This window comes from Canis lupus, chromosome 25 (genome assembly GCF_003254725.2).
Source record: "Canis lupus dingo isolate Sandy chromosome 25, ASM325472v2, whole genome shotgun sequence".
Taxonomy (NCBI): domain Eukaryota; kingdom Metazoa; phylum Chordata; class Mammalia; order Carnivora; family Canidae; genus Canis; species Canis lupus.
Window position 1 is genome coordinate 10,360,357 of NC_064267.1, and position 19,089 is coordinate 10,379,445.

The window sequence follows — 19,089 nt, forward strand, 5'->3', positions numbered from 1 at the left end:
TGTGTTGTCTGTCACTGTTTAGGTCACAGCTGTCTGAGCGGACAGTAACTACCCAAAGGGCAAGGAGTATGTCTCATTTACCTCTATTTTCCAATGCTTAGTACAGGATCCAGTACACAGTAGGTGCTGGATGAAAGTCTGCAGACAGGCATAATGATGCTGCCATTATCTTGATACCAGAGTTAAGAGAATGCATATTAACCTGTAATGACAGCCGCAGCTTTTCAAAATTTTCTTCCAATTCTTTCTTTTCAAGTTCATGGGTAGACATCAATTCTGGAGATAAGAGATCAAATAGTTAAGTTGGTCTTTTGAAAAGGATCAAACAAGACTTTGTCAGATTTAGGATGTAGGTAAATAAGGGACACTGGTAGATAGAAGACTAAAGCCTACAGAGACTTCTCCATACTTTGAAATTATATGTAGTGTTCTTTAGAAGACAGTGAAAGAAAGAGAAAGGGAATAGGACAAAGAAGGAAAAAGAGGGAAAGAGGGGAAGAATGAGGGACGGAAGCAAACAGAACTACAATCATGTAGGGGCGCCTGGCTGGCTCAATTGGTTGAGTGTCCCTCTTGATTTCTGCTAGGGTCATGATGTCAGGTGAGATCGAGCTCTGTGTTGGGCTCTGTGCTGAGCATGGAGCCTGCTTAAGATTCTCTCTCTCCTGCCTCATTCCCCACTCCCTCTCTTTCTCAAAAAAAAAATAAAATAAAATAAAATAAATAAATAAATAAATAAATAAATAAATAAATAAATAAATATAAAAATAAACCACAATTGTACTCGGGAGCACGTCACGCACACATGCACATATACACAATCTCATTCTTACAACCTGCTCTACCATCACTCTGCCCTAGTTGGATTCTCCACAGTACCCATTATTCTCCAAGTTTTTCTCATGGTAGAGCAGCTGGATAAGCAGTGTTAAATCATTCTCCTTTCCACCACGAAGCAGCAATCTGGATGCTGAAGAAGGTGGCCTTCCAAGGAGAGTGTTGCTGTGAGCGCCATCATGCCAGCCTGGGCTTGCTGGGGAATGGATGTATGAAAGGGGCCAGGGTTGTGTCTGCAAGAACACCTTGGTAGCCTCTTGGCCACACTCTGGAAACCACAGATGTCAAAGATTTGCTTGAGCAAAGATTCAATATTAAGACATTCAGACAGAAGGAAGGACTAATTGGACTGGTTCCTCTTGGAGAGTTTGGAACAATTCTATTCTGTGAAAAGTGTCATTCCAGTAATAATTTGCAAGTTAGGCAGAAAGAGATGTCATGTAAGAGTTATTAGTGAATGGATTCTATATTCCTCCAGATGGAAAGAGTCTTATTAGCTGGGTGAAGCACATCTCATTCTGGCTACACAAGCAATTTGTTTTCATGTTATAACCGCAGGGAGGAAAGGTCCCATTAATCAGCCGGGGTCACATGCTTAGAACAGGAGAGCACTGGAGGCCAGCAATTATCCTGGCTGGCATGAGCTGCAATTAGGAAAGACTTTGTGGTTTCCATTGACCCAAATCTTTTAAGTAATGATGGTGGAAGTCTCTAAGAAATCCAGTTGTTTGTAGCTGAAATTTACATTTGGGGGGAAAATTTGTGCAGATTTCAATGATATAAAGCCATGCAGGCTTCTGGTCTACCTGGCTCTGTGTACATGATTAGTTTTAATAGTCATTGAAAGCATCGCCCTGACCATGGTAATAAATTTTTTACCTATCATTAAATACACCTACATTGTCTTGACATTTATATATAATTCAAGTGCCTTGGATGTGGTGTCTAAGTGAGATTTCATTCATCAGAAAAATCTACCAGGTCTATTTTTACGAAAATATAGAAACAAAAGGCAACACTATGGCTCATTGCACTATTTCCATTCAAATTCCCTTTCTTTTTTTTTAATATTTTTTTTATTTTTTCAAATTCCCTTTCTAGAGACCATTTTCCTACAGTGCAGTGATGGACTTAGGACATTTTCAGAGGGCCACAAAAACCCAAGAGAAAAAGAAAAGTTAGAATCTATTCTGGAGATGGTATAAATCATTGCTAGTATCCATATACTCATAATGATTTTCATTATTTTAAGGTCATAACACCTTGTCCCATGTTTAATACTGTGCTCACAAACAATGGTTCTCAAATTTTGCTGCATGTTAAAATCACCTGGGGAGCTTTAAAAAATTCTGATGCCTAGGCTGCACCCCAAAGCAATTAAAGTAGGATCTTTGCAATAGGATCTACACATAAATATTTTTTAAAAGTCCCCAGGTGGTTCCAGTATGCAGCCAAGGGTAGGAATTGGTACTCTAAGTGGGAGACATGGTCTTAGGACACAGGTAATACATTTAAGTAGTTCTCAGGGAAGTACTGTCCCTTGTCTCCAGCTTGGACTTTTCATGTACTAATGGGTTCCAGAGGTGATGGCGCTGGTGCTTGAGGAAAGCAAAACATGAGTATTGATTGTCACACAGTGGACTATATTGTTTACAAAGAAAATTTTAGAAATAACTTAAAAAACCTCTGAAGTTGGGGAACCTGGGTGGCATAGTCGGTTAAGCATCTGACTCTTGATTTCAGCTCGGGTCATAGATCCCAGTGCCATGAGATAGATCCCCATGTCATGCCTTGTGCTCCGCATGGCGTCTGCTTGAGATTCTCTCTCCCTCCCCCTCTGCCTCCCACTCATGCTCTCTCTAAAATAAATACATCTTTTTAAAAAAACTTCTGATGGTATCTTTCAAATTATTAAAATTTATTAATCTATTAAATTTAATTGCTTTAAATACACTTTAACAACCAGTTAACTAGGGAAAAAAGTGAGGTGGGGAAATTGAAAACTAAAATATATATACCAATGTAATGCATTTGCATGTCAAAAGTGTAAAAAAGCTTTTTTCACAAGGTAAAAATCTTAGTAATAGTAACTGTTGTTACTTTTATTATGACCCACAAACAACTCTATGTATTGAAAGATAATCTAAAGTTACAAAAATATGTAAAAAGAAAGATTTGGAGCTCCGCTTAGCCCACGGGGAATGTGCTGAGTATGAGGTGTGGAGACCCAGGTCCAACTGGACGCTGCTGTGGCCCTGAGCACACCACAGATGTGGGGAAAGTACATCTACATGGGGGTCACCATTTATTTTAAAATGCTAGAAGACAAGGTAAAATCCAGGATTTCCAGGCCTACTTTGGAGTAATGGTTCTCCAGCTTTGAGACCCATCGGAATGACCTCAGGAACTCTGAACAATTGTGATGCACAGAAGGAACCCCAGAGCAGCTACATGGGAATGCCACGTGGGATCTGGCCCCAATCCCCTGGCACAGCTCCCCGGCATTCTCATCTCTGGGCAAGTGTGAGGGTAAATGCTTCCGAGGGAAGGAGCAGTTACCTGGATGGATCCTGGATTTTTAGATCTTTCCATAGGAAGCAACAAAAAAGACACACCAGGAAGGAGAGGAAGGGAAAACAGGAAAAGGGGCAAGAGAGGAAGGACGGCCGCAAAGGTTTGGCTCACACAGCCCACCCCGCATGGCCATACACATTGAGGCTGGTAGCTACCTTGGACTTTGTGGTGGTGGTCATCCTGCAGGATTGCGATGGCTACCGTGTGGTTATTTTCCATCTCTAGGAGAGTAGCCTCATGGCTGGCTGTGAGATCTTCTACCTGAAGGAGGCCACAGCTATGGTTACACACAGAGCGGGGGAATGGGTTGCAGTAGTGTCTTCGTTGCTTGTAGAGCATGGGTGGAATTCAACCAGTAGAAAGGTCTGTGGCCCAAATGTCAAGGACAAGTCATTCTGCTGAGATGACAGCCATCTCGGCCTTGCACCAAGGCAGGAAAGCCAGGATTTGGTGGTGATTGGCAGCCCCCGAGTGGGGGGAGGTCACAGGGAAGTCACTGCCTCAGCCCCACTGTCAGTAGGAGAATGGCGGTTCCCCACGGGGGTCAGCTGCCTGAGCCACCTCTTCACTGCCCAGGGCCTGGCTTCTGGCAAGGTCCCCTTCCCACTTCCATTCTTTCCCCTGCACCAATCACTGAGACAATGGTGGATAAGGAAAAGAAGACGGCCCTCTACTGTACTGTCCGTTCTCTGTTGCCCAGTAGCAGGTGGGAGTATCAGTACACAAGATAAATGGAAGGAACTCACCTTTATTAAGCCACCTGCTATTGGTTCCTGTACTTAACTCTCACAGGAACATCACAAAGTACTTTATGCCCATTTTACAGACAAGGAGACTGAGGATCAAAGAAGTTTGGAATGTTTGGCAAGGGCTTGTAAATGGCAAAGCTGGCGGTCGGCCTAGGTCTAACCCTACAGGTGGAACTCTCTCAAACACACCATTGTTGTCTGTTGCAGTGAGATGGCAACCGATGCCTCAGGATGCTCTCACCAGCGCCAGGGCAGGTCAGCAGAAATGTGTGTGCTCGGACCACCTGCTTCAGCATAACCTTGACCTCCAGGTTGCAATTTGGACTTCCTGCCCAGGCAACATAGAGCTACTTGTGTTTCTCTGGCTGAAGGCACATTTTCAGAATGTAATCACAGGTAGTACAGCTAGTCCAGGATTTTGTCACCCTTCCTGGTCTCTGCAAACTGCCCCACCCCCCAATATGTTTCCCGTTTTTGTTATTGTTGTGGCTGCTGCTTCACCTTCAAATGTATTTGGGAGTAATTTCAAAAACCCACCTCTCCCCATCATAACCAACAAGAACAGTGTTTTTCCAAATTCTTTGTCAATGAACCATTGTTAAAAAATGCCACGGTACCTTGTGTTGTGTGTGGGCGCATGTGCACACACAGAACCCAGTTCCACAAAGCTACACTTTCCCTTCCTCCTTGCAATAATCTGGTTTTAAAATTTCATCTTACTTTGTTTTTCAAAATGCCAGTTACAAACCACTAAATTTATTTCATAACCTACTAGTGTGTCAAAATCTGGCATTTGAAAAACACTGAACCAGGAAATTGGCCCGGGTCCTGGAGCTCTTTGATGGACCAGGTAAAAACATTTTGCTTCTAGCAGGTAATATTCAGCTGTCTCTTACTAGAGTCCCTCCCTTTTCTGAGGATAATTCACAGGCTGACTTTTGATTCGAGGGGAGGAATGGTTCTCCACAAGAGAGGAAGCCCACTTGTAAAGTGGATGCATCAGAGTATTTTTATTTTAAAATGGGATGGATTCCCATCCTGGATACTATAATTGCATAGGAGAATCTGTCTGTCTTATGGAAAATGAGAACTTCATACACTAAAAAAAGAAATATCACTGGCAAAACCAACAATGAGCTCCACAGTGGTAGGAAAGCTGCATGATAATATGCAAATGGACATGGTATGCAATGATTCACTTTTATTTACTGGGCATTCTTGATTAAACAGTATTTTATTTAAGGCTCAGAGCTATGAATGCACTCAGCAGAAAGGCTGATTACCACAGTATTTAATTGTCCAATTCCTGTTCATATGAGGTTTTTATGGCATCTTCGTCCAGAGCCTGTTAGTCTCTTGGAAAAATAAATCACTGACTTTAAAAAAATGGAAATATATTTTCTTTCTGCTTTATTACTGATGTCATTTGAGCCCACAGCACGGTGTAGAAACAAGTGCCCACACATTATTTGGAGTTATGTTACCCAGTTCAGTTTAATAAAGAAAAATCTTTCATCAGTCCTCGGTATGATTCTAATTTATTGGGTTCTGACATAAATTGCCATGAGTGGTTTCAGGAAAGAGAGATGAATGGAAGGGCTAGGTTCCAGAAGAGTCCTGCATGTTCCTGGAGGTGGTTGGCAATGCTACATTATGTTTGTGGCTAAATATATGCCCTTCTGGTTTGATGGAAGGTGGGTTTTTGACTTGGTAGTGATAAAATGCTGCCTCCAATATGTTAAGGGCGATGTACAGGCACGATTTATCTGTTACAGTCTCTCAGAGGTGCTTTTATGAATGAAATACTAAGTCCCTCACTCTGAAAGGCCATATGCCAAGAGTGGAATGCCCAGTATGTTTTGAAGACAAGCAATAAGAGCCAATGAATCCAAATTTGGGTACAATAATCCTTACTCTTCAGTAATTTCAGTAATTTCTATACACCTTTGTGGTTTTTAAAGAATACATTGTTGGGTCTGTCCACTCTTGGCATCCTCTTTCTTGTCATGGTATTAATCCCCGCAACACTTTCCATGGCTCCTGGCTTCCTTCTGGAGCATGGGCTCACACTCCGAAGCAGCCAGTAAGGGCTCTCCACCTTCAGAAGGCATGTGAGGGGATTCAGATAAGTTGAGCTAGGAAAAACACAAGGTCATTTTATGCACAGATCACGCAAACAGAGGCAAAAGGCACTAAACTATATTAGGCCACAGCAGACTTATGCTGGGTGAAGCATCCTTCTTTTCCTTTGAGAAGCCTGGGTAGAGCCCCCTTAAATCACTGTTGGCCCACTCTTGTCCCTCCTCCAGGCAGAGGGAGCTGTGGGCTGTGCCACAGAGGAGTCTATCAACTCATGGACTAGTCCTGGTCAAGCAGAGGCAGCTATTCCCTGTGGCAGGCTCCACTCCCATGGCTGCTTGCTGTACAGCTGTGCTGAATTACAGCAGAGCAAAGCCTTGGAAAAACCACTCTCCGATGGGTAAGAAATACAGTAGTGGGGCCTCCCTCATTTAGCCATTTGCAAAATGCAGTTGTCTGAGGCTTTGGCAATTCACTTAGAGAAAGCTGACCTTTAGAACGAAAAAGCCTGAGCTTTGTATTGTCTCGTTTCACTCATTAAACCCAAACCAAATTAAACTCCCATTTACCACCACTCCAGACACTGTATTCAGATCTGATAAGACAGAGGGAGCCCGCCCATGTTTACTCTCTCCAGGGCTCTCTTAATGTTCCTTTCTAGATAAGGAGGAGACCCCCCCCCCCCTTCCCTTCCCTCCCTGGTACAATACCCTGGGCGATGATTCCGAGCAGGCAGTGAGCAGTGCCAGAGTCCCCAGTCCAACTTCATCGAGTCCCCGGGGTGTGCCTCTGTCCCCTCCACAGCCCAGCACGTGGCAGCTGTTCACAGAAAGCCCCATCTTCCCTGTACCGCCTCCCCCCAGCGTGTGGGGGCTCTGGTGCTGGAAGACTGCGGGCTCCTGGGGACCTCATTCTATTTGATTAGCGAGAGTGGAGTTTCTGCTGCTGGCGGCTGAATGCCTGCCACGTGGGACCAAAGAGGCCTAATGCAAGATGATGGACAAAGTGGCCTCTGTACATTCTGATTAAGCGTGGGGATTTTGAGACTACCAGCTGGTCTAAAAGGATGATGTCTTCAGGAAAGGGTAGAAAGTATGTCCTGGATATGAGACAAAGCTGGTGGAAATTCCAAAGGACCAACACGGCTGCTCCTCGAGAAGGGCTCCATTCAGACTTTATTGAGCGGAATCCACAAAGCATCTAGGAACCAGTGACTTCAGGGCCAGGTCAGGGAGTAAGACCAACTGCCAAAGCATCTTGGAGCACCTGGGTCAAAGGTCAGGAGTCTGACCATTGAATATGAGGCTGTGTGGCTAGCTTTCCTTGGGGAACAGCCAAGGCAGCCCAGAAGGGAGGGCTGCAAGCTGGACAGAGAAGGGACCAGGCTTGGGGCTAACAGGGAAAAGCATGTGTGTTTACAGTGCAAATCTGTCTTGTGTGCTTCAAGAAAGGGAATCTCTGGGAATCTGGCTTCTGGGAATGTGCAGCTAGCCATAGAATGAGAGCTGATTTTAACGAAACACCTTTTTAGTCATATTTCTCAAATAAAAGTCCTACCGTATCTTAGAGGTCACTGAGAGAAAGCCAAGGGGCAAGACCATGCCCCCTGGCTCATGCCCCTAACCACAGACTGCAGGACAGGGCCCTGGCCATCCATGACACCTGCAGTACCGGGTCCTGGGGAACCAGTACAGACCACTGGTGCCAGGCCCCCAATCAGCAACTCTGATTTAATTCATGTGGGGGTAAAGACTAGGAGGGGTGCTTTGTCAGAAGTTCTCCCAAGTGATTCCCATGTGTAGGCAGAGAGAGGTGTTTTCCCCTCCACATGAGCGTATGGCTAGATTTGTCCTCCGGGAGATCCTGCAGTGAACTCACAGGTCAGCCTGCCTTAGCAAGGAGTTCCCAAGTTGAGTAAAGTACCCCTTCCTGCCCCCCAAATCTTGCACATCAAAACTGTTGCCACCTCTCCATTGCCAGCCATGGGGCATGAAGATAAGCCAGACTGGTTAACTTGATTTTTAAGGCTCCAGGAGCACAGAAATGCTGCTATCTGTGGAGTTAGCATTGCCAAGTGCAATTGTCCCTGGTAATAAAGACCCACTGAGTGTGGAGATTACCCCGCATGAGTAACAGACACCACAGACCATCCAAATCTCCCTGGCGGTCATGCATTTGAGTCGTCTCCTGCACTAAACCAATGGGCATTTATTCTGTCTGGAAATTGGAATACTGGACTGATGTGCATTTCATCTTCTTCCCCTCTGCCTGCATGCTCTCTGCTGGAGAAGAGGAGGGTCAGGATAGCAGCAGAATTGGGGACCCAAACAATTCATAGATTTGAATCACCACCTCCCCAAACCAATGGGTTTCCATAGGTAAGGCTTACCCACACAAAAAGTCTTCAGAAGCTATTTTCATCATAAAGCTTTCCCTTTTCCTTATAGCTGGAAGTAATCTAAATTCCTAAACATGTTCTCTATACTTCTCACCCAGTATTACAGTTTCTTGGGTACTTGTCTCAGAATTTACCCTGATCTCTAACCCGAGGCAAGGACACAAGCAAGTCCACACATTATATATATTGGTATCTCTCCCAGAAGCCTGCCATAATGCCTTGTGTGCAGTGGCATTTGTTAAATATTCTTCACATAGATGAATGAATAAATGAATCACTAGCTATTATGAAGGATTGAGAAGAACAGAATTCAGAGCCTTCCTAAGACAGAGCACTTCTTAAATATACATGAGTGGTTTATTTAACTTAGTCTCAAGTGGAAAGGTCAGGGCCTTCTTTCTTTCCAATCCCTCCCAGTATAAAATTTCTACAAGGCTGTGTCCCTGCTCAGAGTCCAGGTGAGAGCACATCTCTCAGCACATGTGCCTGCACCAGCAAAGCTCAGTGAGACCCCAGGTTGTGCTCCACTAGTAGATGGGCTCCACTCTGCTGTGGCTTCAGCTCTCAGGTTTCCATACACTGAACCCTGACATGAGCCTTTGCTCAGAGGGCTCCCTTAAAGTACCTTCTCCTGCTGGTGACCAACTCCCTGCTTCTTGGCATCTCAATCAACTCAGAACTTCAGACCAGAAATCTGTTAGTGAATATGGGGGGGGAAACACATTCTGTGAAAGACTGGGAATGAACGGCCCAGGGATACAAAGGCACAGAACAAACTAGTCCCTGCACGCCCTTGCAGCAAGCGCAAGTGCCTACTCGTGGGAGCTCTGCTCTGCAAGCTTAGGAGGCGAGATGCTGGGGCTCAGTTTCTAATCTTAGTAGCAGCAGGTAACTCTAGCTGCCAGCTATTCTGTTTCCTGGTCTCGAGGTCTAAAGTACCTCAAGCAGGCAGGTGTGTCTGGTTTCTGTAGGCCTCTAGAAAAGGAGAACGCTGCCCCAAGAAACTGAATAAAGTGCTGTCAAATGGGAGATTGTAAACGACAACAATAGTACTTATTATTGCTCTGAAATGACTCTTGTGCCTCCTGTGTTCCCAAACCTCTGGGGACTGCCATCCAGGACATTTCTCTGGAAGCAGTCTGAGGAGAGTAGCTCAAAAACTCATGATAATGAAGGGCCACTGGGCCCGCGCCTGAGAGTTTAAGAGCGCTCTTCCCAAATGCCAGTTTATTTTAGGGCTGTCACAAGTGGAGAACGTGAAATAACATACCTGTTAGAAGGTGGGCATTAGGGCATCAGAGCCTTAGGGGCTTCCAAAGAGGAGCAGAGACAGGAGCAAAGCTAGCTCTCACAGCAGCGGCAGCGCAGCTGGCCGGCTGTCTCCGTGCACAGGACAGGAGGGGCAGCCGGCTTGGGGGCAGCAGGGCCGGGGAACGTCTCCAGTCATGCCAGGGTGCACTGCCCTCTACTAAGGCTGCTGGGCGGAGGTGAACCAGTGAAATTGCTTCCTCCTTCAGCAGATGCATGCCGAGAGCAGGCACGGTCAGGAACCAGACACTCAGACCTGGCAGACCGTTCTAACTTCGTGCCGGGCAGCACAGACTCGAGCCAGACCGGGTTCCACCCTGGTTTTTCCATGCCCAGCTCTGTGAGTCCTGGCAGGTTATTTAACCTCTGGGTCTTGGTTTTCTTACCCGTAAGATGGGGGCAATAACGATACTCACCTCGTAGGGCTGTTGAGAAGATTAGACGAGTTAGTATATGTAGAGAGTTAAGAGCAGTCCCCGGTGCATCACAAGTGCTAGGAGCGTTTGCTTATTAGCATCACTGCCCTTGTGGGGTTTGCAGATGATCAACAGGGGACCCGAGTAGAATTTGTAGTTTGTTCAACAGTGATAAGTGACTAGAGCAGGGAGGGGACAGGATGAGTGTATGTGGTGGGGGGCGTGTAATTTTAGATAAAGAAAGGCTTCACTGAGAAAGTGACTTTGGAGAAAAGTCTGGATTAGAGGGAAAGAAGGAGCCATGGGATGTCTAGAGGGAGAGCATTCCAGGCAGAGGCACAGCAAATGCAAAAGTCCCCAGGTGGCAGCGTGCCTGGGAAGAAGTGAGAGGGAGGCCAGGGTGGCTGGGGGGTGGGGGGGACGAAGAGAGGGGACAGCAGGAAGAAATGAGGTCGGAGAGTGAACTTTACAGAAGCTCACCTACGCAGCGGGGCTTCTTGCTAAAGCAGCGCCGGCTCCCCTCCACCTTGCACCTGTGTGTCCCAACAGCAGACACAGAGCCCAGAGCCGGAGACTGACCTGCTCCTGGTGCTGACACCTGATCCGCAGCAGCTGGGCGTGATGCTCCTCCTGCAGGCGCACTATCTCGGCCTCAAACTGCAGCTGCAGCCTCTCCTCCAGGTCCTGGAGCTCCACCTGCTGCTGCCAGGCCAGCTTCCGCACCTCCTCCTCAAACCGCCTCTCCACGTCCTCCTTCTCCTTTTGTAGTTTCTCACACTTGGCCGTATTGAAGGCTGGAGGGGAGGGGGAGAATAACATCTCTGTAAAAGTTGAGGCACTGAAAGCTTTGAACCCGAGTGTCTTTAATTCCCACCGGTAGTTCACCGAGGTTAATGTGATAACCAGGGCAAGATTCTCTTATTCTTACTTCTGCGGAGCTTCGCAGTTTGCAAAGCACTTTGCTTTCTACAGCATTTGATCCTTACAACAGACCCTGGGTGTCGAGGTCGAACCTGAGCCCCAGGGAGCGCCCGTGACTTGCCCAAGGTCCTTCGGTGCATGGAGAAAGCTATGAAGGCAAATATGGGCTTTCCGACCGCAAGCCCTGTGTTCCCATACCAGGACAGGGTTTCTCAGAGTCCACAGGCCACAGCCATCAAAATATTGCGCATTTGTTAAACATGCATGATCTTAGGGACACCTTGAATGGGTTAGAGGCCCTGGGGCAGGAACTCAGGATGTACTTTTCACAAGTCCACAGTGATGGGCACCCGGATGGCTCAGTCAGTTAAGTGCCTGCCTTTGGCTCAGGTCATGGTCCCAGCATCCTGGGATCAGCAGGGAGTCAGCTTCTCCCTTCCCCGCTCCCTAATGCTCCCTCTGCTCCTATGTGCTCTCTCTCTAAAATAAATGAAATCTTAAAAAAGAAGAAGAAGAAGAAGAAGAAGAAGAAGAAGAAGAAGAAGAAGAAGAAGAAGAAGAAGAAGAAGAAGAAGAAGAAGAAAGTTCCACAGTGACTCCTATGCCCGTCAAGGTTTGGGACCTGGGCGTACCTGGAGGCTGGAGACAGGATGGGAAGGGGTGGGGATGGGCGTGGGGGAGGGAGGGCAAGGACACTGAAGGTTGTTCCCTCGGGGCTGAAATGCCGGATGAACTATCTCAGAGAAAGTGCAGGGGTGATGGAACTTCACTAACAACCATTCTTGTCCACCAGAAGGGCTGACCACTCAATCCCCCTTTGCCACAGGTGTGCCACCTTCACAGCACTGGTGTGTTTCCTGTGGCCCCGGCAGGGGATGGAGGCCATGGCACAGCCTGCTGCCCCCGCTGCTGCTCCACTTAGCATTTATGCCTCCCTTGGGCTGCAGGTGGGAGTGATGCTTCCATTTTAAAGATCGCTGCCTCCACGGCAAACTGCCATAAGAAGGAGAAGAACACCTTGACAACGGACTATGTCTAGGTCAAGGGGATTGCGTATACCCAGCACACATGCAGAAAGGGGCACCCACACACCTTGTCCATTCCACAAAGACTGGGTGCCACTGCGCCCTCCGCTCTGCGCTACAAGCCGGGGACACGTTGTCATGTGCTTTATACTTGAGTGAGCAGGTACAAGTGCTGATTAAGTGAGATCCACACCTTAGCAGAGGGTTGGCCATGATCAGAAATACACACCCAAGGTAAGTTAGATGGCATCTGAAACACCCTGTAACCAGAAGTCCCACCTGAAACAGGCAGCTAATTTGGGGGCTTCTTTGTCACATTCAGCTGTAAAAAAAAGTTCTGTAATTAGCATCAGAATGTTTAAGAACATCTTTCCCCTGGTAAAATGAGTGGTGGACTGGCTGGATACCACACAGGCGTGAGGAGTGTGTAAGAATCCGGCCAGCCCAGCAGCCTCATAGCGACCCCAGTGGCCTTCCTGTTCCAGGGCTTTAACTTTCCCGTGTCCCCACTATCTGATGGAGGATTCTGATGCCCAATCTGGGGAAGCTGTTTGCAGGATCTGCCCAGGTAATCAGGGTGTGCACCTGGTGGGACGGTGGGCGCTGTCCTCTCCAGGTGCGGGCAATAAGAGGATGTACCGTCTTAGAGAATTTATTATTATTGTTTTTAAAAGCAACAAACTTCTAAAGCCTTCTGCTTTTTACTGTTACCTTGTACTAGCAACTCTGAAAAATGTTAGTGAAAAATAATCCTCCTCCAAAAAGTCTTTTGTTGGCCTAAGTTCTAGGCAATTGCTACAATTACTGTTGAGGTTTTAACACATAATTTTTGTATTTTAAAAAAAAATCACAGGTAAAACTTGGAAGCACAGTACAAATTACTGTACGAATGACATTTTCCTCCTGAACCATTTGAGAATAAGACGTTGACCTGTTGTCCCACTAACCCTGAATTCCTTAGTGTATATTTCCTACAAACAAGGACATTCTCCTACATAACCACAATATTAAAATCAGGACATCAACACTGATCCAATAGTGCCACCCAATGCTCAGACCCATTTAAATCTCACCAACTGTTCCAGTAATATCCTTTCTAGAAGAAGGGCCCCGTTCTGAATCACGAGTTGCATTTAGCTCTATAGTCTCCTTACTCTCCCTCAGCCTGGGACAGTCCATGGTCTATTCTTGACTTTTGGACATTGACACTTTTAAAGATGAAGGGCCAGTTATTTTGTACAATGTCTCTCAATCTGGTTTGTCTGGTGATTTCTCGTTACTAGATTCAGGTCACGCGTGTTTGCAGAAATATCACAGAAGCGGCACTGCACTCTCATTTGAATATTAATGAATAAAAATGAAATTTCTTTTTAAATTGTTTATGTAGTGAGTCAGGAAAATAATGCTTATTACTGATTATCTCAAGGTTATATGGGAAGTGATTTCTTGGTACAGAGGAGGCAGTACTACAAATGGTCCATCTAGGGTGTCCGATGTGCCAGGTATACCCTTAAATATTGTCACATCTGCTGTGAGTAAATCTTTCAGGTGAGGTTTACCTAAGGGACAGATTGCTGGGGGTGGACTGGGCTGACCACCACAGGTAGGAAGATGGCTTTTGCTTGCTTGCTAGCACTCAGTCTGAAGCTTTCTGGTGCCTGGTAGTGAGGTTGTAGTGGAAAAGATTGAGTCCTCTCTTACCTCTGGTCACTGGAGGCCAGAGTTCCTATAAAAAAGACCTGATGGTACCTAATGGCCAAAGGGGCTTAGGCCTGGTAGCAGCAGTGGGGAAACGCTTGCTCCCAGAAGTTCTGGCTCACTGGCTTTAGCATAGCTCTGGCTTTTCCCAAAGACTCTGCAGCCAGGGAAAGTTATTAGGGGTTTTACCAGGGGATTTAGCTGGTGAGGAAAGCTATTAGGATCCATAAGCCAGGTAAGAGGTGTATTTATAAAGACAGGTTTATCCTGGGGTGACTGGATTACATTTAATTTTTAAAAGATTTTATTTATTTATTTGAGAAAGAAAGAGCACAAGTGGAGGGGAGGGGCAGAGGGAGAAGGAGAAGCAGACTCCTCACTCAGCAGGAAGCCTGATGCAGGGGCTCGATCCCAGCACCCAGGGATCATGACCTGAGCCAAAGGTAGAAGTGGCTGAGCCACCCATGTGCCCCCTGGTGTGACTGGATTTTAATAGCACAGAACAGAGACCATGGAATGTCCATTTAAAAAATAGTGGTTGAAGGATTGAGACAAAGCGGGGCAAACAGAGGGGGCCTGGGTGGCTCAGTTGGTTCAGCAACCGGCTCTTGATTTAGCCAAGGTCATGATCTCAGAGTTGTGAGATTGAGCCCCACATCATGCTCATCATGCTCATCATGCTCTGTGCTCAGCCCAGAGTCTGCTTGAGTTTCTCTCCCTCTGCCCTTCCTTTGCCTTGTGCACTCTCTCTCTAAAATAAATACATGAATGAATCTTTTTAAAAAATTGAGGCAAAATAGAAGAGCAATGATTTTACCCACAGGGAGAAGGACAGGAGTCATCCTACAGAAACAACTTGGGCACAACTAGCTGATGGGGATATGCAGGTAATGAGCCCCAGCTGGGTTACTGGGTGCTTGAGGCCTCTTCGGAGGATGTTTTTGTTTCTGAAATTTGGGCAGGCTAACTTGATAGTGGTCTTTGCCCCAGTGGATGGGGTCAAAGCAGTGACAATATATTTACTTTTCTTTAAAGTGGGTCTATAAAGCAGTGCACAGGCAGGCGACACAAAGGGCCAAAAAATCGTAATGGTCAGCACCATTCATGATTAAGTAACATGCACACCGAAGTAAGAAACAGATTTTCATCTATAAGGCTGATAGAGATCAAATAGTCTGATTACACAGGAAAGGTATGAGGAAAGTGGCATCCGATGGACCATTCACTGGACTATGATAGATAAGCTGCTTTGGAAGGCAAGAATATCTTTCAACACTGACATGAGAAGGATGGGAGCATTTAGGGCAACAGCAAAAGAGCATGGGTTTTTTTTAGGGGGGGTGAGGAAAATGTTCTAAATTGATTGTGGTGACAGTTGCACAGCTCTGGATATATTAAAAACCACTGAATTGAAATTTTAAATGATGAACTGTAAGGTATGTGAATTCTATCTCAATAAAATTTTGACAAAAAAAGGAAACTTAAAAAAAAAACATTACAGGAAAAAGGCCTCAGAGGATAAATGTAGGTGTTTTTTTTTTAGAAGGAAAGGTCATACTCTGATTTGAAAACTCTGTATAACAATGATGAGGATATATGCTAGTAAAATAAAACAGAAATGCAAAGCCCACACTACGCTGTCTTACACGCACACACACACACGGATATACGTGAAATATGACAGGGTGTAACCATTCTTACTTCCTCTTGCCTAGAGGTAGATGGAGTATAAAAAGCTCAAATGAAAAGAATAAAGCATGCTAATCATGTATTTAAGTTTTGATACATGCTATTTTGTATGGGGAGATTTTTATTTATTATATAGTCTTATCAGTGTCGTTAGTTCCAGAAAATCAAGGAAGTAAGTTGACTCTACAGAGCATGTAGATGGAATGAAACAGGTAAAAAGGTAAAGAAACGAATGGAAACAACTCAGTTACAATGGACAAAAAAATGACATGATGCATGTCTTTGAGCCAACAATTTCACAAGCACACAAAGTGGATCTCAGGCGACTACTACAGCATGATTTACCTTGAAAAAGTAGTGTCGGCTAGCTAAATAAATGATAAATCCAATATACTTACAGGACAAGTCCTATATACATTGCAGTATAGGTAACCAGTAAAAAATAAGGAAAACCTTTTCGTGCCATCGTGGAATGATACCTGTAACATATCAGTAAACAAAAAAAGGCTCGATGCAGACACAGTGTGATGGTGTAATCCTGCTTGTCATGAAAATGTATCTGTATTTCCACTTCTTGCCCCTCAGGAGGTTGTGTGCTTAATTACAGGACTCACTGCCCAATGAATACCTGTAACAGTATGCATTTAATTTAAAAAACCTATTAATTGTTTGCATATTTTAAAAGTTTAAAAGTACATTAAACAATTACTATTATAATTAAGGAGGATAATTGGAGGAGGGTTTGAAAAGATTATGGTATCCCCGTCAGAATTAACAAGGCTATCTTTTCACTTTATTTTAGTGGCAGGATGATTCGTGGGCCTGGTGATCTATCTGGGGGGCTCAGACACAATTGGTTTCATCCCACAGCTGTCCCTAAACTGCACCATTATCTTAAATAAATCATGAGCTGTGAAGGACTCAGTTTTGCTGTCTATAAAGTGGCACAGTAATAATTGTTTTTCACATACAGCTCCAATCCCCAAATTTCCAGTTGCTATTAGGTACAAGCAAGGTGACACTTACATTCTTTGCATGCCTGTACACCGTAAGCCCTGTGCCTGCAGAAGATATTAGATAGGAAGAGAAGCTGGGGCCCCAAAGAGCGCAACTCCAATAACAGAGTTGGTAAGAAGTAAATATCCTCTTTCTCCTGGTAAATCTTCAAAAATGTATCTATTTGGGCATTTTGCAGACAGAGATTAACACAGGCTAATACAGTAGCCTTATACATCTGCAGTCTTCCTTTCATTCATTCTTTATTTCTATTCGTGTGAAAGCATTTGGTACTTTATAACAAGAGGCAAACACCATAGTAATAAATCCTTAGAACCTAGGAAGCTGAGAAAATAATTTCAAAAATAACAAGATTTTGACTGAAAGAAAATCAAACAAGAATATATAACATTTGTAATGCATAAGCACAAATTCAAAAAGCAAAAGCAGGATCAGAATCTGTTGTGCAGTTTTGAATAACTGAACGTATGTGTGTACGTATCTAAGAACATATACAGTGGTGTGTGTGTACATATACACTATAATACTATATAATATTATTAAAGCTGCATTTAGCACATCCTCAGATATACATAATACAAGGATAATAATCTATCAGCTTATGAGTGTGATGGCTTATGAAGATGTAGTGATCCTTGGGACACTGGCAGAGTAAAACTACCATGGCACCCTTTGTAAAACAGGAACCGTTTTAACCACAGTTCACAAATCAGTGGAGAGGGGGAGAATTCAGTGAGTAAGATCAATTTTCCTTAAACAATTGCCCTCAAATGTCTTTTGGATAATTACAACTTCGTATTGGTTTGCCAAAGAGGTAGCAAAGATGGGTAATTACAGCACTAGCTCTGTAGCTCATGACAAAATAATATTATATTGCCTTTTGCATCATAGGGAGTGCTTTAGCACTTCAGATGATGTGACAGGGAGAAGGTGCCCACGTGTAAAAGTCCAGAGGAGAGGGGCCTCAGAAGAAACCAACTCTGCTAATACCTTCCAGCCTCCAGAACTGTGAGAAAATGGATTTTTGTTATTTGAGCCACCCCCCACCCCACCCTCACTCACCCCACCGTCCTCAGTGCTTGGTAACTGCAGCCCTAGGAAACTAACGTAGCCACCATCCTTACATACAGATGGAGGGAGATCCCACAGTTACATAGAGGATTAAGTTGTTTCTTTGGGAGGTAGGGGGGTGGGTAGTTAAACAGACAATAACCTTCAAGGAAAAATATTAAAAATTACCCATAAGCTCACTACACAAAAAAGATGAAATTCTCAATTGCACAATCCCTTTCATAGCTGTTTCAGCGGTGTGAATTCTTAATATTCTATTAGGAATTTTCCATGTCTTGATGCTTATTAACGTTTTCATGGCTACCTTGGATGCTCATGTTGATATACCAGAATTTATACACCCGCAGTGCTGGAAATTTGGTCCGTATTACTCATATTATTTTGCTTTTTCATTAGGATAAATCCTCAGGGGTGGAATTACATAGGGTTAAAAATTATGAGCGTCTTTATGCTGTGAAGTTTTGTTTTGTCTTGTTTTTGATGGCAGTGACAAACCAGTGCCCACTAGAGGGGGCTGTAATGCCTGAAAAAGTGCCCTCTGGTGGAGAATGCCTTTGTCTACACTTGTCAGATCACAGCAACATTAGGGAGGCAAACTGGGTCGTGGCAAACATGCTGCCTGGGTTCTGGCCACACTGTCCTTCACAGCCCTATCTTCAGTTTCTCTTTAAGACTTTCCATTTGATGAAAATGTCAAGGAGAGATAAAAGGAGGAAGGAAATGGAACATGAAAAGTTCAGGTACTGAGCAGAAATGAGACAGGAGTCAGGGGGAGAGTCCTGGGTCTCCTGTCATCTTTGCAGGTCCGGGCAGCATCTCCAGGGCCTGGGGACAGAGTGGGCACTTGCGCTATAAAAGTCACAGCTTGCAGTTATGGAGTGCCTCCCAGGTGCCAAGCACCTGGCACATCTTGCCCCACCTAGATGGGTCCTGTTACCCACTATAACACAGAGACCCTGCCAGGTGCCTGTTAGGAGCCTGACCTCCATTTGACTGGAGCAGGTGGGTGCTGAGAAAGGGCAACTACCTGAGCCAAGGCCACCATGTGAGTGGGCTAGGCCCAAGAGAGCAGGTGTTGGAGCCCTGGCCGATGCCTCTCCCTGCCCTCTGGCCCTCTGGTAGGGGCTGCCACTGTGCGCCAGGGTTGCAGTATCTCCGAGGTAAGGCAAGCCCCTGGCATTGGACCCTTTGAGCACTCACTGTTTTGAATTGCAGTGCATCTCTTGACCTATGTCCCTACCAGTGGGACAGGGTCCTATCCATACGTGGGCTGATGGTCAATAGACAGTAACTGAACTTACTGAGCA

General features: G+C 45.1%; 1 protein-coding gene across 11 annotated transcripts in view; it reads right to left on the reverse strand.

The window, feature by feature from the left end:
* Positions 1 to 19,089, reverse strand: part of MTUS2 (microtubule associated scaffold protein 2) — a 588,485-nt gene that overhangs the window by 11,562 nt on the left and 557,834 nt on the right. For 9 of the 11 annotated variants that reach the window (XM_035720080.2, XM_025462603.3, XM_025462600.3 and 6 more), the window contains 3 exons: positions 10,941 to 11,155; positions 3,567 to 3,672; positions 203 to 276 (listed from right to left, as the gene is read on the reverse strand). In XM_035720080.2, the coding sequence (XP_035575973.2) occupies positions 203 to 276; positions 3,567 to 3,672; positions 10,941 to 11,155 (395 nt within the window). Of the gene's footprint in view, positions 1 to 81; positions 277 to 3,566; positions 3,673 to 10,940; positions 11,156 to 19,089 lie in introns of all 11 variants that reach the window. The other 2 variants (XM_035720083.2, XM_025462606.3) reach the window with 2 other exon arrangements.